Source organism: Oncorhynchus keta, chromosome 19 (genome assembly GCF_023373465.1).
Source record: "Oncorhynchus keta strain PuntledgeMale-10-30-2019 chromosome 19, Oket_V2, whole genome shotgun sequence".
NCBI lineage: Eukaryota > Metazoa > Chordata > Actinopteri > Salmoniformes > Salmonidae > Oncorhynchus > Oncorhynchus keta.
Genome location: NC_068439.1, coordinates 54,202,374 through 54,221,618, shown reverse-complemented (window position 1 = coordinate 54,221,618; position 19,245 = coordinate 54,202,374). Strand labels below are relative to the sequence as shown.

Below are 19,245 nucleotides of genomic sequence, written 5' to 3'. Positions count from 1 at the left end.
CACAGAAACAGGCAGGACCCCTAAGTCAACAGCCTCCTTAAAAATATTAAATATAAATACAACAATATCCTCCTGAAAATATTTATATAATTCACTAATAAGGCCATCATTCCCTGGAGATTTGCTCAATTTTAACCTGCTGATCCATTTAAAAAAAAATGGTCATTAATATAAATTCATCACGAGACTTTTGTTGTATTTATCTATGAATACAACATAGATAAATGTATTTCATCTATGAATTTTGCATAATCTTTGGCAGTGTCTAGAAAGGCAGATATGTCACTAGTAGGACAGGCATTACTGGTATAAAGGCTACCATAGAATTACGAAACATATTTTGAAATATCTTTGGGGTTTTCATTTTCGTTGCCATCTATATTAAGCTTATGAATACAGTGCCTTGCAAAAGTATTCATCCCCTTGGCGTTTTTCCTATTTTGATGCATTACAACCTGTAATTTAAATGGATTTTTATTTGGACTTCATGTAATGGACATACACAAAATAGTCCAAATTGGTGAAGTGAAAAAAATGACTTGTTTACTAAAAAAGAGAAAAGTGGTATATATGTATATGTATCCACCCCCTTTGCTATGACGCCCCTAAATAAGATCTGGTGCAACCAATTACCTTCAGAAGTCACATAATTAGTTAAATAAAGTCCACCTATGTGCAATCTAAGTGTCACATGATCTCAGTATATATACACCTGTTCTGAAAGGCCCCAGAGTCTGCAACACCATTAAGCAAGGGGCAGCACCAAGCAACTGGCACCATGAAGACCAAGGAGGTCTGCAAACAGGTCAGGGACAAAGTTGTGGAGAAGTACAGATCAGGGGTGGGTTCTAAAAAAATATCTGAAACTTTGAACATCCACGGAGCACCATTAAATCCATTATTAAAAAATGGAAAGAATATGGCACCACAATAAACCTGCCAAGAGAGAGCCAACCACCAAAAATCATGGACCAGGCAAGGAGGGCATTAATCAGAGAGGCAACAAAGAGACCAAAGATAGCCCTGAAGGAGCTGCAAAGCTCCAGAGAAGAGATTGGAGTATCTTTCCATGGGACCACTTTAAGCCTTACAATCCTCAGAGCTGGGCTTTACGGAAGAGTGGCCAGAAAAAAGACATTGCTTAAAGAAAAAAATAAGCAAACACGTTTGGTGTTTGCCAAAAGGCATGTGGGAGACTCCTCAAACATATGGAAGAAGGTACTCCGGTCAGAGGATACTAAAATTAGCTTTTTGGCCATCAAGGAAAATGCTATGTCTGGCACAAACCCAACACTTCTCATCACCCTGAGAACACAATCCTCACAGTTAAGCATGGTGCTGGCAGCATCATGCTGTGGGGATGTTTTTCATTGGCAGGGACTGGGAAACTGGTCAGAATTGAAGGAATGATGGATGGCGCGAAATACAGGGAAATTCTTGAGGGAAACCTGTTTCAGTCTTCCAGAGATATGAGACTGGGACGGAGGTTCACCTTCTAGCAGGACAATGACCCTAAGTATACTGCTAAACACACGAGTGGTTCAAGAGGAAACATTTAAATGTATTGTAATGGCCTAGTCAAAGCCCAGACCTCAATCCAATTGAGAATCTGTGGTATGACGTAAAGGTTGATGTACACCAGCGGAACCCATCCAACTTGAAGGTGCTGGAGCAGTTTGACTTGAAGAATGGGCAAAAATCCCAGTGGCTCGATGTGCCAAGCTTATAGAGACATACCCCAAGAGACTTGCAGCTGTAATTGCTGCAAATGGTGGCTCTACAAAGTATTGACTTTGTGGGGGGTAAATAGTTATGCATGCTCAAGTTTTCTGTTTTTTTTTCTTATTTCTAGTTTGTTTCACAATAAAAATTATTTTGCATCTTCAAAATTGTAGGCAAGTTGTGTAAATCAAATGATACAACCCCCCCGAAAATCTATTTTAATTACAGGTTGTAAGGCAACAAAATAGAAAAATGCCAAGGGGGGTGAATACTTTCGCAAGCCACTGTAGATGTAAATTCAGAATATTTTCTTTCATACTTCAATAATTCCCAATATTTTCCATAAGACTTAAATAGTTGGGCTTTCCTCCAATTGTCTTGTATAATATCTTTGGCATCCATCTTGAAATGATCATCTACCAACAGTCTACTATTGAGTTTCCAATAACTCCATTTTGGTTTATTAACTTCAGATCCATTAATATTTAAAGATAAGAATATAACTTTATGATCAGTACGAATTGATGTTTCAATGCACCTTGACTATAGTATTATCTAATGAATTAGAAATCAACCAGAAGTCAATTATTGACTGTCTGGACATGTCCTTGTTACTCCAAATGAATTCCTTTTTATCAGGATATTTAGATCTCCAAATATCGACTAATCCAAGACCAAGACATAGATTATTAATCTCAGGATTAACAATGCTGGATCTGTTAGGAGGGGGATATCTGTCAATCATCACATTAGATAGAGAATTAAAGTCTCCACCTAAAATAAATGTGATATCCTGAAATACACTCTGTACTCTATACATAACTCTATTAATCTCTTCTTCAAATTCTTGAAATAATATCCTGTTGTTTTGCTTGTTGTTGGAAGCATAAATATTCCCTAGAAACATTTCACTGTTGAAATTTACAGTTAAAATTAACCAACGTCCAGAGTGGTGAGTCTTACTACTGATGACCTTCCCTTTAAATTCACCTCTTAACACTGTTACACCTGCAGAGTGGTTGTTGCCATATGATAACCAGATATTGTTACCCCATTGATTTTTTCCAAAAACTGAAATCGGAAGAATAAGCATGAGTCTCTTGTAGAAAGTAAAAGTCTGCATTAAACCGTATGCAATTCAGGAAAATAGCCTTACGTTTGAGTAAATTACGAATACACCTGACATTAGTTGAACAAAGAGGTAAAGACATAAACTTCAAACAACAACCTTGTTATGCTAGTATAAGCTTTTCCTAAGGATATGTAACTCAAAAGGATTTCCATCCCATTATTGACCTCTCCAACAAAAAACAAACGAATACTGGTCATAAAGTTACCAAAGTATTCTTACTCCCACAAGGGGAAGACAATGTGTAGACTTTACAATAAGCAGTTATTCACCCATAGTTAGTGTTTAGTTTACCAGTTCTCAGGTCAGCCTTTTCTCATTCAAGTGTTTGAGTGAATTCCTTATAATAAAAGGCTACTTTTCACCTGGCAATTAGGCAGTATTTAGGCCTACCAGTTCTGTTTGAGTTAGACTGGCTCTCTCTCAAATGTTCTGATTTGGCCGCAATTCTTTCCCAACGATGATCACTCTTGCACCGACAAAAAAATGCAGTTTTCCCTGCCTTTCGAGCTGCAGCCACCATCGGCCATAGTTTCTCTCGTGTCACTTAGTTCGCAAAGGTCAGATCCTCCGTGAACCTCAATTTTTGCTTGATGAGGAACTCACAATTATTCGCTCGCCTCCAGAGAAGATCCTGAAGATCTGTTGGTGAACTGGATAATGGTTGTCCTCGGTCTCTTGTCTTGATCCTTAAGTCTTCCCAAACGAGTAAAGATGTTGACATTTTCCTGAAGTTTGGCTTTTGATTCGGGAATGACAGCTCCACATATGTCAACAACTGTGCATTTGATGTCCTCACCCGCCTGTTCTAGAATTCAATGAAGCTTCAGGTTCCACCTGCGCTGGTATCTCTCCGCCTCATTTACCTTTTGCTCGAGTTCAGCCACCTTCCTTTCATTTTCCTGGCAGACAACTTCCACTTTCTTCATGTCACTTTTGAGGGTTTTCACTTCTCCCAAGATAAAGTCTATAGATTTGTTCATGGTCTCAATTTTAATTGTATTCACCCCAACCATGTCCTCCAAGCCATTTGCCCTTACATCTATCTTTGCTGTCAAAAGAATTACAATATTGTTTTGCATCTCAAGAAGTGACATACCCTCGTCTTTTTCCCCTGGGGCTTGATTGGAGTGCTGGGGGTCGTAAAGTAACGGCCTGAGCGTCCACAAATTAATACATACCATACAAAACATAACATATACTAAATGGAGTGTCTCAGATTTAGGTACACAATAATACGAAATGCTATGATATCAGGTTGCAGCAGCGTGCCGTCAAAAGAAAATGAAATGCTTGCTAATTTGGTTAGCTACGTGATTAAATGAATCTGTTTTCAACAAATCAACTGTTTTAGATGGTTTATTTTTAATCAAGCAAGATACATAAACGCGCAATCACTACTGAGTGAATTAAAACTTCTTTGGGCCTCAGGGGCAGTATTGAGTAGCTTGGATAAAAAGGTGCCCAGAGTAAACTGCCTGCTACTCAGCCATAAAAGCTATAATGTGCATATAATTAGTGATTTGAATAGAAAACACTCTGAAGTTTCTAAAAATGTTTGAATGATGTCTGTGAGTATAAAATAACTCATTTGGCAGGCAAAAACCTGAGAAAAAATCCAACCAGGAAGTGGGAAATCTGAGGTTTGTAGTTTTTCAAGTCATTGCCTATCAAATATACAGTGTCTATGGGGTCATATTGCACTTCCTAAGGTTTCCACTAGATGTCAACAGTCTTTAGAACCTTGTTTGATGCTTCTACTGTGAAGGAGGGTGGAATGAGAGCTGAATGAGTCAGGGCTCTGGCAGAGTGCCATGAGCTGGTCACGCGCGTTCATGTGAGAGGTAGCTTGCGTCCCATTGCATTTCTACAGACAAAGGTATTCTCCAGTTGGAACATTATTGAAGATTTATGATAAAAACATCCTAAAGATTGATTCTATACTTTGTTTGACATGTTTCTACGAACTGTAATACAACTTTTCGTCGGAACTTTTGCTTGGACTTGCCTGCGCGTCGTGAGCGAACAAAAAGGATGTATTTGGACATAAATGATGGACTTTATCGAACAAATCAAACATTTATTGTGGAACTGGGATTCCTGGGAGTGCATTCTGATGAAGATCATCAAAGGTAAGTGAATATTTATAATGCTATGTCTGACTTCTGTTGACTCCACAACATGGCGGATATCTGAGCGCTGTACTCAGATTATTGCATGGTGTGCTTTTTCAGTAAAGCTTTTTAAAATCTGACACAGCGGTTGCATTAAGGAGAAGTTTATCCAAAGTTCCATGCATAACACGTGTATTTTCATCAACATTTGTGATGAGTATTACTGTAAATTTATGTGGCTCTCTGCAAAATCACTGGATGTTTTGGAACTACTGAACATAACACGCCCATGTAAACTCTATATAAATTTTTGGATATAAATATGAACTTTATCGAACAAAACATACATTTATTGTGTAACATGAAGTCCTATGAGTGTCATCTGATAAAGATCATCAAAGGTTAGTGATTCATTTTATCTCTATTTCTGCTTTTTGTGACTCCTCACTTTGGCTGGGAAAATGGCTGTTTTCTGTGACTAGGTGCTTACCTCACATAATCATTTATTGTGCTTTCGCCGTAAAGCCTTTTTTAAATCAGACACTGTGGCTGGATTAAAGAGAAGTTTATCTTTAAAATGGTGTAAAATACTTGTATGCTTGAGGAATTTTAATTATGAGATTTCTGTTGTTTTGAATTTGGCGCCCTGCACTTTCACTGGCTGTTGGCGACGTGGGACTCTACCGTCCCACATACCCCAGAGAGGTTATTAACTAAATAAAAACTTCCTGTCATCACCAGACTGTCCATTTTAGAGTGTCAAGTTGCCTTTGGAACTGAAGGTCCTGGGTTTGCATCTTGGAGGATACATTCATACCATTCTCTTTAGTGTATAGTTTTGACACACAGCGCTTTTTGCATTTATTAGGTGGCTCTTAAAAGCGCCTTTTGGTTTGTGAAGTGGCAGTGAGTGCGGTGGTGTGTACTACTGCGTGCGTCTTTCTAGAACTGAGGAGAGACCATCTCTCAGACTCTCAAGGAAGAAAGAGGTCGTTGCCCTCATCAGTGAGATGCACGCCATCCCTACAGTACTGCCCGGGGACACAGTGCTTCATGGCAGAGTGGTGGATTGTGGGCATGTTCCTGTCACAGAGAAATGCAAGCTGGCCCATGTGGAACTGACAAATGACTTATACCAATTTTAAATGCACACAGTACACATGGTACTTTGCCACTGTCAATACTTAAGATGTGTGTTCTGTTCCAAATCTTGAGTACTCCCACTCCCACCTGTTTTCATGTTTATACTGCCATTTATAAATGAGGACATTGTGCTCTTTTACTGGAGTTGGACAGCTGTGTACAGCATTACTTAGGACATTTGTAGCTGAAGTTTTGTTTTCAAGGATTTAGAGCACCTATCCAAGTTCAGATTTGTTCAAACTGTATGTCAATAATTTCTCTTCCGAGTTTTGCACTTGTCTAATGACTGTTTTACAGGTGTTTCTCAGCAATTTGTCATTTGTTGCAGTGTTTGTAAAAGGAGTTGTCAAAATTGCTCTTGACGATCCACACCGTTATGCAGGCTTCTATGTTTAAGCCCAGTACTACTACACGTGATTCTACCACTCAGCTGTTCATCGAGACCATGACTAGTAGGATCAGGTGTGGTAGAACTGGGCTTGAACAAAACAAGCATGCATAAACCTATAGCTTCTCAAGAGCAATTGTGGCCATCCGTGAATTGTATTTACAAAGTTGACTATATCAGATGAATGTGCATTTGGTTGTAAATGTTCTATTTAGTGATAACTCACTTTTGTTTACAGGTATGTAAACTTGTACATAGTTCATGGGTACATGTTGATTATTTGTGTATTTTCCAGGTGCTTGCTCAATTGTCTAAAGAGAGATCAGGGAAAATGTTTCCAGTTTACTCCATATTGGCTTAAAAGGGTTGCTAGTCATTCGCTTCCCTCTGGAAAATCAGCTGTTAATATTAGATGAATACTAACAATTACATTATTTCTGTTGCCATTTTTATTTGTTGTTTGCTCTTAATGAACTTTTATTGCTGTGTTATTTTGTATTATTATAATGTTGTATAATGATGTTGTATAATGATGTTATATAATCACTTTCCGGTGTAAAAAGGAAATTAAAAACAAAATACAATGTTTTAAGTGAGAATAGGCATTGGTCTGAAGCAGTAAAATAAAGGAAATTCACATGAGCACCACAATGCCTATTCCACCTATGCTCTGACCTATGACAGTAGCTACTGTATGTTGGTATTGTACTTCAAACGTTCTCAAACAGCCTAATTCATACGCTGTACTCTGTGAAGCTGCCAGTTGAAGACTTGTGAGACGTCTGTTTCTAAAACTAGACACTCTAATGTACTTGTCCTCTTGCTCAGTTGTGCAACGGGGCCTCTCACTCCTCTTTTGATTCTGGTTAGAGCCCGTTTGCACTGTTCTGTGAAGGGAGTTGTACAAGGCCGTTGTACAAGATCTTCAGTTTCTTTGCAATTTCTCGCATGGAATAGCCTTCATTGTCACACCCTGACCTTAGAGAGATTTTATGTCTCTATTTTGGTTTGGTCAGGGTGTGATTTGGGTGTGCATTCTATGTTCCTTTTTCTATGTTTTGTATTTCTTTGTTTTGGCCGGGTATGGTTCTCAATCAGGGACAGCTGACTATCGTTGTCTCTGATTGGGAACCATACTTAGGTAGCTTTTCCCACATGGGTTTTGTGGGTAGTTGTTTTCTGTTTAGTGTTTTGCACCTGACAGGACTGTTTCGGTTTTGTTTATTCACTTTGTCATTTTTGTTTCAGTGTTCTGTTTAATAAAAGTCACAAACACTTAGGTTACCACACTGCGCTTTGGTCCGATTTCTCCTCATCCGACGACGACACCCGTTACTGAACTACCCACCACCAAAGGACCAAGCAGCATGGTATGGAGGAGCAGAGGGTTCAGGACTCCTGGACATGGGAGGAGATATTGGACGGAAAGGGACCCTGGAGAACTGGAGGCAGCTAAAGCTGAGAGGTCGGCGATATGAGGCAAGTCAGCGCAGCAGGCACGAGAGGCAGACCCCAAAACTTTTACCCTGCGCCGGCTCTGCACACTGTGTCTCCAGTACGCTGGGACTGTTCATTTCGACCTGTGCCTGCACTCTGGAGGGGCCGGGCTAAAGTGGGCATTCAGCCTGGAGGAGTGGTGCCAAGTCTGCGCACCAGAGCTCCAGTGCTCCCCCACAGCCCGGTTCATCCTGTGCTTCCTCTACGCACCAGGCCTCCTGTAGGTCTCCCCAGCCTGGTGGGCCTTGTGGCAGCCCCATGCACCAGGCTGTCTCTACGTTTCCTCCATCCAGAGTCGCCCTCCAGTCCGGCCCCTCCAGCGACGCCATCCAGTCCGGTGCCTTCCGAGTCGCCCTCCAGTCCGGAGCCTTCCAAGTCGTTCTCCAGTCCGGAACCTCCCGAGTCGTCTTCCAGTCCGGAGCCTCCAGCAACACCCTCCAGTCCGGACCCTCCAGCGACGCCCTCCAGTCCGGAGGCCTCCGAGTCTCCCTCCAGTCCGGAGCCTTCCGAGTCGCCCTCCAGTCCGGAGCCTTCTGAGTCGCCCTTCAGTCCGGGGCCCACAACGAGGGTGCCCAGTCCAGGGCCCACAACGAGGGTCCCCAGTCCGGGGCCCGCTACGAGGGTCCCCAGTCTGGGGCCCGCTACGAGTGTCCCCAGTCCGGGGTCGGCGGCGAGGGTCCCCACTCTAGAGGCGCCACCTAAGTGGGCCAAGCCAGAAGTGGAGCGGGGTCTACGTCCCGCACCAGAGCCGCCACCGCAGAGAAATTCCCACCCAGACCCTCCCCTATAGGTTCAGGTTTTGCGGCCAGAGTCCGCACCTCTGATCTTAAAGAGCTTTTTATGTCTCTATTTTGGTTTGGTCAGGGTGTGATGTGGGTGGGCATTCTATGTTCCTTTTTCTATGTTTTGTATTTCTTTGTTTTGGCCGGGTATGGTTCTCAATCAGGGACAGCTGCCTATCGTTGTCTCTGATTGTTCTGTTTAATAAAAGTCATGAACACTTAACACGCTGCGCTTTGGTCCAATTCCCCCTCATCCGACGACGCCACACCTTACATTCATTTCTCAGAGCAAGAATAGACTGATGAGTTTCAGAAGAAAGGTCTTTGCTCATTGTTACTATCATTACTCATTGTGTATTTTTATATTTCTATTGTTTTCTCTCTACATTGTTGGGAAGGGCCCTGTAAGTAAGCATTTCACTGTTAATCTACACCTGTTGTGACAAATAACATTTTTATTTTTTTTATTTTTTTGGGACAAAAATAAAACTAGCGAATAGGACTGGGAGGATGAGGTTTGGCAGGCATAGTCGAAACAGTATAAGCTTCTGGAACAATTCAAAATCTCCAGTGGTAACCAGAATTTTGCTATATTCTGCCATCTTTATTCAAGGGAGTGCCAGAGCGTCTTGGCAAGTGGCAAGGACAGTCGGCTTCAGTCAGAAGCCCCAGTCAGTTCAGTGGTACAGTGTAGGAGCACCTAGAAGATGCAACTCAATTTACAACTGATGTGTGGATAATTCATTCTGGTGGGACCAGCTGCACACAATGCCAAGTTTAGGCAAGGGCCATCTTGGTGGACTTTCACCTAATTTACTCACCTAGAGTTATAAATCTTCATGGTGAAGCAGGCAGACCTGTAATTTCTGATAAGTTGACTTGACTGGAGAGAGAGAGAAGAATTGAGGCCACAGAGCTTTGGGGTACAGATAGTCGTGAAAATGCAAAGTCTAATAGCACCAGAGTCTGATAGCACCAGATGCTAATAGCACCAACAGGACGGTATAAATCCTCTTAAATGTAACTAAACGTTAGCGAAAATGTAATCGATGTCATCCCCAAAAGTAATTATTTATCATGAGAGGGCCATAAAAAATAACTAATAATGCTGCCTACTCAAAGAAAGATTCAAATCTCATATGATGTATTTCCTATTCAACAAAACTAGATGAAGAAGACTTGAAACGATTTTAGATATTTTTTCTAAATATTGTATAATCAATTTATAAAATAACTAACTACAAGATTTCACCTTCCTTACAAGTGTAAAATACATATTTGTATATTTAGTGCTAGAAATGTGCATATTTTCTGAAGGTCTCTCTTGTTCAAAATGTCTGCCCCAATTGCTGTGAACGTCTCACAGAGTTCTAGCTTGGCTTCCCGAACTCGTTAGGAACTCGCCTTTCATCTCATATGAATCATAAAGTGTTTTTTGTTTAAAATCTATGAATTATTTTAGACTACTTGCTATAAATCTATCTCTGAAACCACTCTCTCCTGTTGCGTTAAGATGTAAGGATTCCAGGCATATGCGCGGTTAGTGTCTGTGACGTAGGGTTCAGCCAGGAGTTGATGGAGAGTTGGAAGAGCGAATTAAATGGTAGGATGGACATCCCAGTTTCGAGTGGTTTTAGATTTCCCATCCTGCTTCACACAGGCAGAAGAGACATACTCCAGTGTCCATGAGAATCAGGGCTACCACTCAAGCAAGCCATTTCCATCTATGGTGTTCACATATCGACTTATAAGCAAACAATGTTGGTCGAACCGGTACCAGACCCACGCTGGTCCCCAAAACAGGGGAATTTACATCTAATAGCAAAGATTATAAAGAAATAAGTTTAAGATTATAAAGTAATGCTGAATTATATACATGCATCATTACAGATGTACAGATGGTTGATATGAAACTGATAAAAAGTTCAGTTGAACAATGAGAATAGTTAGACTTCTGCTACGTTGTCATGTTGTCTGGAACAGAGAGTGAAATGAAGCCGTTTCAGCTAGTTCACGGTAAGATAGTCACGAGTTGAGGCCTCTGAGAATTCCGTGTCCTGTGTGATCTGAGGCACAGAGAATGATGGGACACTCTTGTATACTTTTAGACCATTTTAAGTGATGTGTGTTTAATTAAGCATGATATGATTATAAGCAAACATATGTAGGGTATGGCATCTGGCTGGGTTCTACTGCACTGCCACGGAAATCAAAGAAAAAACAACAATGTATTTGCAACGTGAGTCTGACATTAGCCTTTGCTCTCCTCAGTCTCAGCACCATGACGACGAGAAGAGAGCCCTGAGCAGAGAGATCATCGTGCTCAACAACCACCTGATGGAGGCCAAGCTGACCATTGAGAAACTGAGGGAGGACAATGTAAGGGCACTCTATGAGGTCAGATCTATAGGTCATCAAAAGTATAGTCACAACCCTCAAAGTGTATTGTAACAACCTTAGTATACAACACCTAGCATCTTCGCCAAGAGGTTTGGAGCTCGTTATATAAGGTGTTGGACCGAACAACACCTGAGTTCAAGTCCCGGTTCTGGCTCATCCTTGAATTCAATGCAGTGTGTTTCTTTAGAATGAATAATTTCTTAAGAACATGTTTTCTTCTAACACATTCCAACACTGTGTCTGTCCTGTAGGATCTGTACAGGAAGGACTGTAACCTGGCTGCCCAGCTGCTCCAGTGCAACAAGTCCCACTACAGGACCCAGCTTTCTGAGGTGAGTCCTCCCCCAACCACAGACATATAATTACTTGAACAGCCACATTGAATGTACCCAAGAGTCCAGGGAAATTGCAGTGGTTTAGTTATTCTTCTTTGCCTATCAGACCTGGGCTCAAATAGTACTTTGTTTTCTTTCAAACTTTAAGCACTTGGTTGAGCTTGGTCAGAGTGACAGATAGGCAAGATTTGACCTTTGGCAATTTTTCTACGAGATCCATTGCACCTGGCAAGGGCAATTTAGCACAGCTAAAGTATTTGAAAGAAAATGTATACTATTTGACCCCAAGTCTGCTGCTGCCTATTATCAACATACTACACTGGCTAAGTTAAATTAAAGCTAATGCTAAGCTGAAGCTACGGTCTTATGACTTCCTCAACCCCAGCCATTGGATGGTGTTAGTGAAGCTACTACACAGGGAGGGAAATTCACTTGGATAAAAATCCCCAGGAGCTAAAACAACCTTCATCCTGTATCTAAGCAGCTGAATCCACCTGACTTGAGGTATGGGCACGATGTGCAGTGCTGCAAATATTAGCACAAGTCTTGATCCATTCACATCGATCAATGCATGAGCCAGGATTACGGGTTAAAACCTGGGCCCTCGAACCTGAGCTGAAATAGTTCCAAACTTCCAATACATCAACAGTTTGAATCATAAGGTGATTACTCCACTGATGGATTGGTTAGGAGGTAAATGTTTGACAGTGATTAACAATGGAACACTACAGCTACATTATGTGACAGGTAAGTGAGTAATTGATGGAAGGTTGCAGAGAGCTCAGACACTATATGCATAAGATGGAGATTTGAGTATGCCCAACAGTGCCCATGCTACTTTTGTTTTCCAGCGGGAGAGGAACGAGCGAGTATTGATGAGTGCGTTAGTGCCAGGGCAGACTGGCAAGGCTTTCAGCTGTATCAGCTCTGGGCCCCCTGCCCGGCCCGCGTGGCAAGAGCAGATTTTAAAGCTGGCACGTTGCCAATACCGTTAAAAAATGCCTCAGCACATTTGGCACCATGCGCCTAAATGGAAATATCAATGCAAACACGATTCATCAGTTACGTAATGGTCATAAACTAATGCTGTGTGTGTGTGTGTGTGTGTGTGTGTGTGTGTGTGTGTGTGTGTGTGTGTGTGTGTGTGTGTGTGTGTGTGTTACTATATGGAGTGAAAGAAACAGATAAACTGATGACACCTTGAGCATATACTGTCCACTGCTGCAATGGGGTCAAAGGTTATAGTTCTGCTTATGTCCTGCAGTCTGTTTGTTTGTGGACTGGAGAGTAATCAAAAGGTTATTGATGGAATGTGGTGCAACACAGAGACATTATGCATGTTTCCAGCCATGATTGAAGTGCGTTAGTCACTTGCTCCACTGCATACCAAGCATGGCTCCCGAGTGGCACAGTGGTCTAAGACACTGTAACTCAGTGCTTGAGGCGTCACTACAGACACCCTGGTTCGAATCCAGGCTGTACCACAACCGGCTGTGATTGGGAGTCCCATAGGGCGGCGCACAATTGGCCCTGCATCGTCCAGGTTAGGCTGGTGTAGGCTGTTGAAAATGATTATGTTCTTTGAAAAATTGGTCCTGGAAATATGTGCAAACAATATCTAAATATCTCATGGTAATTGGGTATTTACATTGGTTAAAGCGAATGTGTGATACAACTGCTATGAAAGGATGTTTGTACAAACGTTTAGTCTTGGCTCCTATTAGCCATGAAGCTATAATTAGCTAGCTTCTCATTGCCAATTAACGATAATTGACTAGATTCCTTTTGATAACATTCTGCAAAAGCTTCATTCTTGTTGCTATGGAGAGGCAGAGGCAACAGCCACATATCAAACTAATGATCTCATGATGTACCTATGTTTACCATCCATGAAATAACTCCAGGTTACACCTCCTCAGTTATAGTTTTCAGTTTCATGCCTGATCTCCATATGGTGCCATTATCAGTATGTTGTTGCTAATGTTTGAAAACATTGTTTTTATCGTCCATGAACTTCCATGCACTAATCTCACGGTCTGTATCACCATTATCTATACCTCAGTGTCTCTCTCTCTCTATTTCTCAGTTGCCTGCTGAATTCCAGGAACGCGTGACCATGCACATGGAGGGCACACCTCTTTGCCACACTGCCTATGCCGATTCCGTCCCTGCCTCCGTCATCGCCAAGGTGCTGGAGAAGCCCGACGAGGCCTGCAGCGGCAGCCAAGCCTCTAGCTCGCCTAGCCCCCAACCCCAGGACCAAGGCTTTCTCCTGGACACCCTGGACAGAGGTGAGCGCCTTGGCCTCCGGGCAGCATACAAGTCAGACCTGTACAGCAGCGACACAGCTCTGTACTGCCCGGTCGATCAGAACCGTGAGCGCAGGCCAAGCATGGACCTCCATGGCCAGAGAAAGCTGCTCTACGGGCCCCAGAACTCCACAGATAGTAACCCAGAGGAGGGTCCCTTGTTGGGACTGAGGTCTGGCTTCTCCCAGGAGTGCTTTGCCAAGTTCCCCACCTCTCTGGGCCCCACCTCGGGCAGCTCCTACTCCAGCTTCAGCGGAGGGGGCTCAGACGACAACAAGGGCAACGGCCCACCAAGCAGCACGGCCTCCTCTCCCCACCACCACTCCCTCTACATGGACTGGAGGAATGGGGGAGACTATGAGAGGAAGAGTGACTCCTCCTGGGAGAGGGACAGTCCCAGCGGGGGCGGCTTCGCCAAGGTCCACGCTGTCTTCCAGCAGGCCGGCGGAGCACACCACCAGAACGGCAGCTCGCCTGTCTACAGCCGCACCATGTCCTCGTGCTTCAGCGAGCCCTACGAACCCCTCCCTCCTTCCTCCTCGCCAAGCGTCGTCTATGGAGACAGCCGCCGGGGCAGCACACTGGCGCCCGAGGAGGAGGAGCTGATTGGTCGCTGGAGGCAGCTGAGTGTGGAGGACCTAAGCGCCCACTCGTACCACTCGCCCGGCCGGGCCTCGCCCTACAGCTTCTCCGAGCAGCACTTCTCCGTTCGGCCCGCCAAGATCCGACTGGGACCCCTATACAGCAGCTTCCAGGAAGGGGCAGACTTCTACCACCAGGCAGGGGTAGGACCCATCATGGAAACCCCAGTGTGCTTCTCCACGCCCAGCCCCCAGTGTAGCCCTGTGGGGGGACTCCGTCAGTCCCATCCGTCCCACAGCCAGCAGGCCCACCAGACCCATCTCTACCGGGGAAAGGAGGACAGCCAGGAGTCAGAGCACAGCCTCTACCACTCAGCAAGCTCCAATGACAGGGAGGGCAGTGTCGGTGTAGCAGGGGCCGGGGTAGGAGGTGGAGGGCAGAACAAGGAGTACGAGGACGTCAGCCCAAACAGCTCCACTGAGTCCCTAAACCAGAGGTCCCTGGAGATGGCTGCCGAACTGCAGCAGCACTACCAGACCGAGATGCAGCATCCATCGCCCCCCCAGGGCAGTCCACCACCGCCCCCGCTACCACCTTGTCCCCCTCCCCCGCAATACCAAACATTTGGTACGTTAGGACTCTCCAGAAAGGACAGTCTCACCAAAGCCCAGCTGTATGGAACACTTCTGAACTGAGAGAAGAAGGGATTCTCATCCTGACTTACTGTTCTTTCTTTTTCTTCATCTCTTTCCCTGGTGGGATGTGAGGTGAGAGGTCTTGGTAGATCCAGCAAAACACATTGATTAGTGTGAGTCTAGCCGTTCAGTTGAAGGACATTCATTTTGATAGGACATTTGGACGATACAGTAGGTTAAGCATGAATTCATCAGATTGTTGCCACAGCTGTGAAAAACTGACAAAAGTGTGGTTCGCATCACTACAATGAACGTGTAAGATTGTCTGGGTCAGGTGAATTGACTATTTATTACTGTGCCAAATGAGTGAGGAATATAGGAAAGGACTCTGCTACCTTTGGTACATTTGGTACATAAAATAGTATTTGGAGGTACCAGAGACCACAGTTGCTCCATGTGGATGAAGGAAGTATTTAAAGTAACTGTTGAAATATATAAATATATTTAATTACAACTACAACAATTGAGTGTTCAAAGACATATTTTTTTTGTAGTTGCATTCAAAAGAAAATATAAAACTGATGATTGTAGAGAAATGACTACAATTCAATCAGATGTGGACACCAACACATTGTAAATATGTCTGGTGATTAAGAGCATCTGCAGATCAAAGAGAGATAGTTGGAATGTTAAAGAAGACTGTCAAAATTGCACATAGAGATTTGTTTGTCAATCACAGGCTGAATACTGAATACTGTGCTGCATTTCTGCAGAGTAAAATACGTATGACAATGGGGCATGGGTTAAAGTTGCAGCACTAAGAGATGTTTGTAACTCAAAAATAGAGATGCCCCTAGCCTAAACCCGTTTGAGTGCAGCTCCATTGATTCGTTCAGTTTTTGCTTTGACACCATTTTGAAATATCCAGAGCGCTTAAAGAGACCGTTCGAAGTATGTATCATTTTGCTACTGATGGACTTCTTTTGAGATGTAAACATTTGTCTTACCCGGTTGATGTTATTTTTGCTCTATAACCCTTGGAGACATTTTCCTGTCCCACTCTACCTCAGATGCCCACACCCCAATCAAGCAACCACAAATCTGTTTCTATCACACAATGATGCATGTTTCTATATTTCTGTTGTGTTTCATTTAACCTAATAAAGCACAAACCACACATGTCTATGCTCCAAGGTTTGCTAAAGTGTGATTTAGTGTTGATGTGTGTGTTGGTGTGTGTGCGTGCGTGCGTGCGTCCGTGCGTGTGTGTGGACGATAATAATTATGCCATTTGCTAAAATGATTGCAGAAACAATGTTGTTTTAAAAAGCATTCCAATCAAGCTGTGTGCTTGAGAGAAACTATCTTTGGATTGTCGACTAGTTTGTTAATGTATAGCATAAGCCATACCTCCCCATTGACATTCAAAACGCACTCCCCCTCTCACTCACTCGCTCTGAAGCGAAAAGGGAATTACTTGAGAGATTACATCTATCCAGAGGAGGGAGCCACCACAGCATCAACATCGCAACATCATCCAACTGAATCTGAATCTCGTTGTAAACTTAATTGTTCCTGTGCATCCAGTCACAGCAGAAGGCAACGCATTTACAATTCAAACACTTCACGAGACGAAAACTGGATTAGGCAACACAACACAACCAGTCCTCTATTCCCTTTTCCCACCGTCAAATGCACGATGCAGTATGCATGAGCTTAGCTGCCTTAGCATTTATATACAGCTGGTGAACTAGATATCAATTTGCTTGCTTTTCAAACCACTCCGGGGATATTTCGGTAGCACTATAACCAAACACGTAAGCACACTTTAAAAGCAAATATGACAGTCCACCTTCCCTTTGCTAATCACTACAAGGAATTAGCTCCCCTCCACTTTGATTGTGTGAATTTGTGATTCAGTAAACACTGGTGGAAAAAAGTACAGTACATATAATCTAGTAGGTTCCTATGGGAACTGGTATACTTAGTTACACATTCATGGAACACTGCATGTAGAAATTCTCAATGGATCTTCTCTGTTTCACAGGCACATTGCTCACATTATTAGCACTCTCGGCATGCACACCTCCAATCCCACTCACACTCCATCCACACAATATTTGCACATCTCTCACAGATGCACACACCCACACCAAGGTTAATTAAAAACATCAGGAACTTTGCCCACTGATCCCAGTTCCAATGAAATCCCAAACAGTCTCAATCAATCATCCCCCAATTCACTTGATTCACGGGGAAAGGTATCTCGGATCGTCTCTAGAAGACTGTCTGGATCCCAGGTCTCTTACTGAGACTTGATCCCCAACATGCTTTCAGTCAGGTTCCACAGCCTCTTGACCGAGTGATCATCCATTACCTTGGGCATCAGCTCCTCGCAATTAGCGAAGCACTTCCCAACCACTCCCTCCATGTTGGGCGAACACGCCAGGTAGAGCTGCGTCCAAGCGCCCTCCAGTGGGCTCTTGAAGAAGGCCAGCCAGGCCAGGTAGAGGAGAGGTTTTGCCAGGAAGAGGGATGTAGATGTGCCTCCCCAGCCTGGTCCTCACCATGCCAGGGGAGAGTGTGTTGACCGTGACGCCCTCGTCTTCCATTTTCGGGTCAGCTCACGGGAAGATTAGCCAACTTGCTCTGGCTGTAACAGAACGCTTTGTTGCAGCTGTTCTCACAGGAGTGGTAGTAGAAGTAGAACATGTTATTATCCCTCCAGGGGGAAAATCATCCATAGAAACACAACAGACATTACACAAGGGTTGTATTCATGAGGCACCAAATTGAAGAAAACTGTCTGAAACAGGAAAGGACTAATCTGAACTCTTGTCTCATAAGAAACTTTCGTTTTTTCATTTTCCGTTGCAAACTGGTTTGTGCTAAGGACTACAATATACACAAAACAACTTCAACAGGAAGTCCGGGGCGAGGTGGGTGAGGAGGAAGTGATCCAGGTGGTTGAACCCCAGCTGCATCTCGAAACCCTCCTGTCTTGGTGTAGATGCCTGCGTTGTAGATGAGCACATCAACTTTTTGTTCTTCCTAATGTGGGGAGACAGAAGGAAAACAGGCATGTAAGAGGCACACACAGTGAATGATTAGCATAGGGGTTTTGTTTAACGATGGCTGGATGACTGTGTCGTGTTGGTCTCTATATATATATCTCTCAATCTATATAATTTGTAATAAACTACAATCATTGCAAGTGATTTCCAGTGAAGGAATTATAATTAGGATAACTAAACCCTGTACTGAATTTATTTAAAACTTAATTGACGTTGTTAGCTTTTGTAAACAAATACCAAGCGACTGTGTACACACGTGACTGTTTCAGCACGTTGGACAGCACACCATTGCGCACTTTGAAAGATTACCTTCATTACTAAACACTGGAGTTTGTGCAGCTTCCCGGCAAAGGTTTTCACTATGCCACTGTTCGTTCAGGTCAAAATTACCATCTTTCCCCCCGTCATATCTGCCGGGTACTGGAGCAACTGTACCAATTTCTTCCAGGAGAAAACATTCGGAAACAATTAGCAATATTTCACCACCGACAACAGCTGCCACAAGAATCGCAGCTGACATTACAGCGAGGACTTTAGGTTTCACTTACAAAATATAGATGCATGAGCTAGAGAAGAACTACAACACCCACAAGCCTTTGCGGTGTTTTCGCATGGCCATATTCTCGTGACACCTTGCTAAATAAGAAATAGTCGCACCCTGCTGGTAGAAAATGGTCTGTATTTGTATTTATTATGGATCCCCATGGCAGCAGCTAATCTTCCTGGGGTCCAGCAAAATGAAAGCAGTTATACAATTTAACAAACATTACAGTACATTTCACAACAGATTTCACAACACATTAAGTGTGTGCCCTCAAGCCACTAGTGTACTACCACATATCTACAACACAAAATCCACGTGTACATGTGTGTATAGTACATGTTATCATGTGTGTATGCATGTGTCTATGCCTGTGTGTGTCTCTTCACAGTCCCCACTGTTCCATAAGGTGTATTTTTATCTATCTATTTTTTTTACAAATATTTTTTTAAATCTAATTTTACTGCTTCCATGAGTTACTTGATGTGGAATAGAGTTCCATGTAGTCAGGGCTCTATGTTGTTCTGTGTACCTCCCATAGTCTGTTCTGGACTTGGGGACTGTGAAGAAACTTCTGGTGGCATGTCTTGTAGG

At 43.2% G+C, this 19,245-nt stretch overlaps 1 protein-coding gene and 1 pseudogene across 6 annotated transcripts in view; one reads left to right on the top strand and one right to left on the bottom strand.

Moving 5' to 3' along the window:
* si:dkey-174m14.3 (uncharacterized protein LOC563117 homolog) overlaps positions 1-16,218 on the top strand; it is a 34,588-nt gene extending 18,370 nt beyond the window's left edge. For all 6 annotated transcript variants that reach the window (XM_035793884.2, XM_035793880.2, XM_035793882.2 and 3 more), the window contains 3 exons: positions 11,047-11,154; positions 11,427-11,507; positions 13,597-16,218. In XM_035793884.2, the coding sequence (XP_035649777.1) occupies positions 11,047-11,154; positions 11,427-11,507; positions 13,597-15,096 (1,689 nt within the window). In that variant the 3' untranslated portion in view covers positions 15,097-16,218. The remainder of the gene's footprint in view (positions 1-11,046; positions 11,155-11,426; positions 11,508-13,596) is intronic.
* A 135-nt stretch (positions 16,219-16,353) lies between these two features.
* LOC118398497 (retinol dehydrogenase 14-like) lies at positions 16,354-18,633 on the bottom strand (annotated as a pseudogene).
* Between the last annotated feature and the right edge of the window lie 612 nt (positions 18,634-19,245).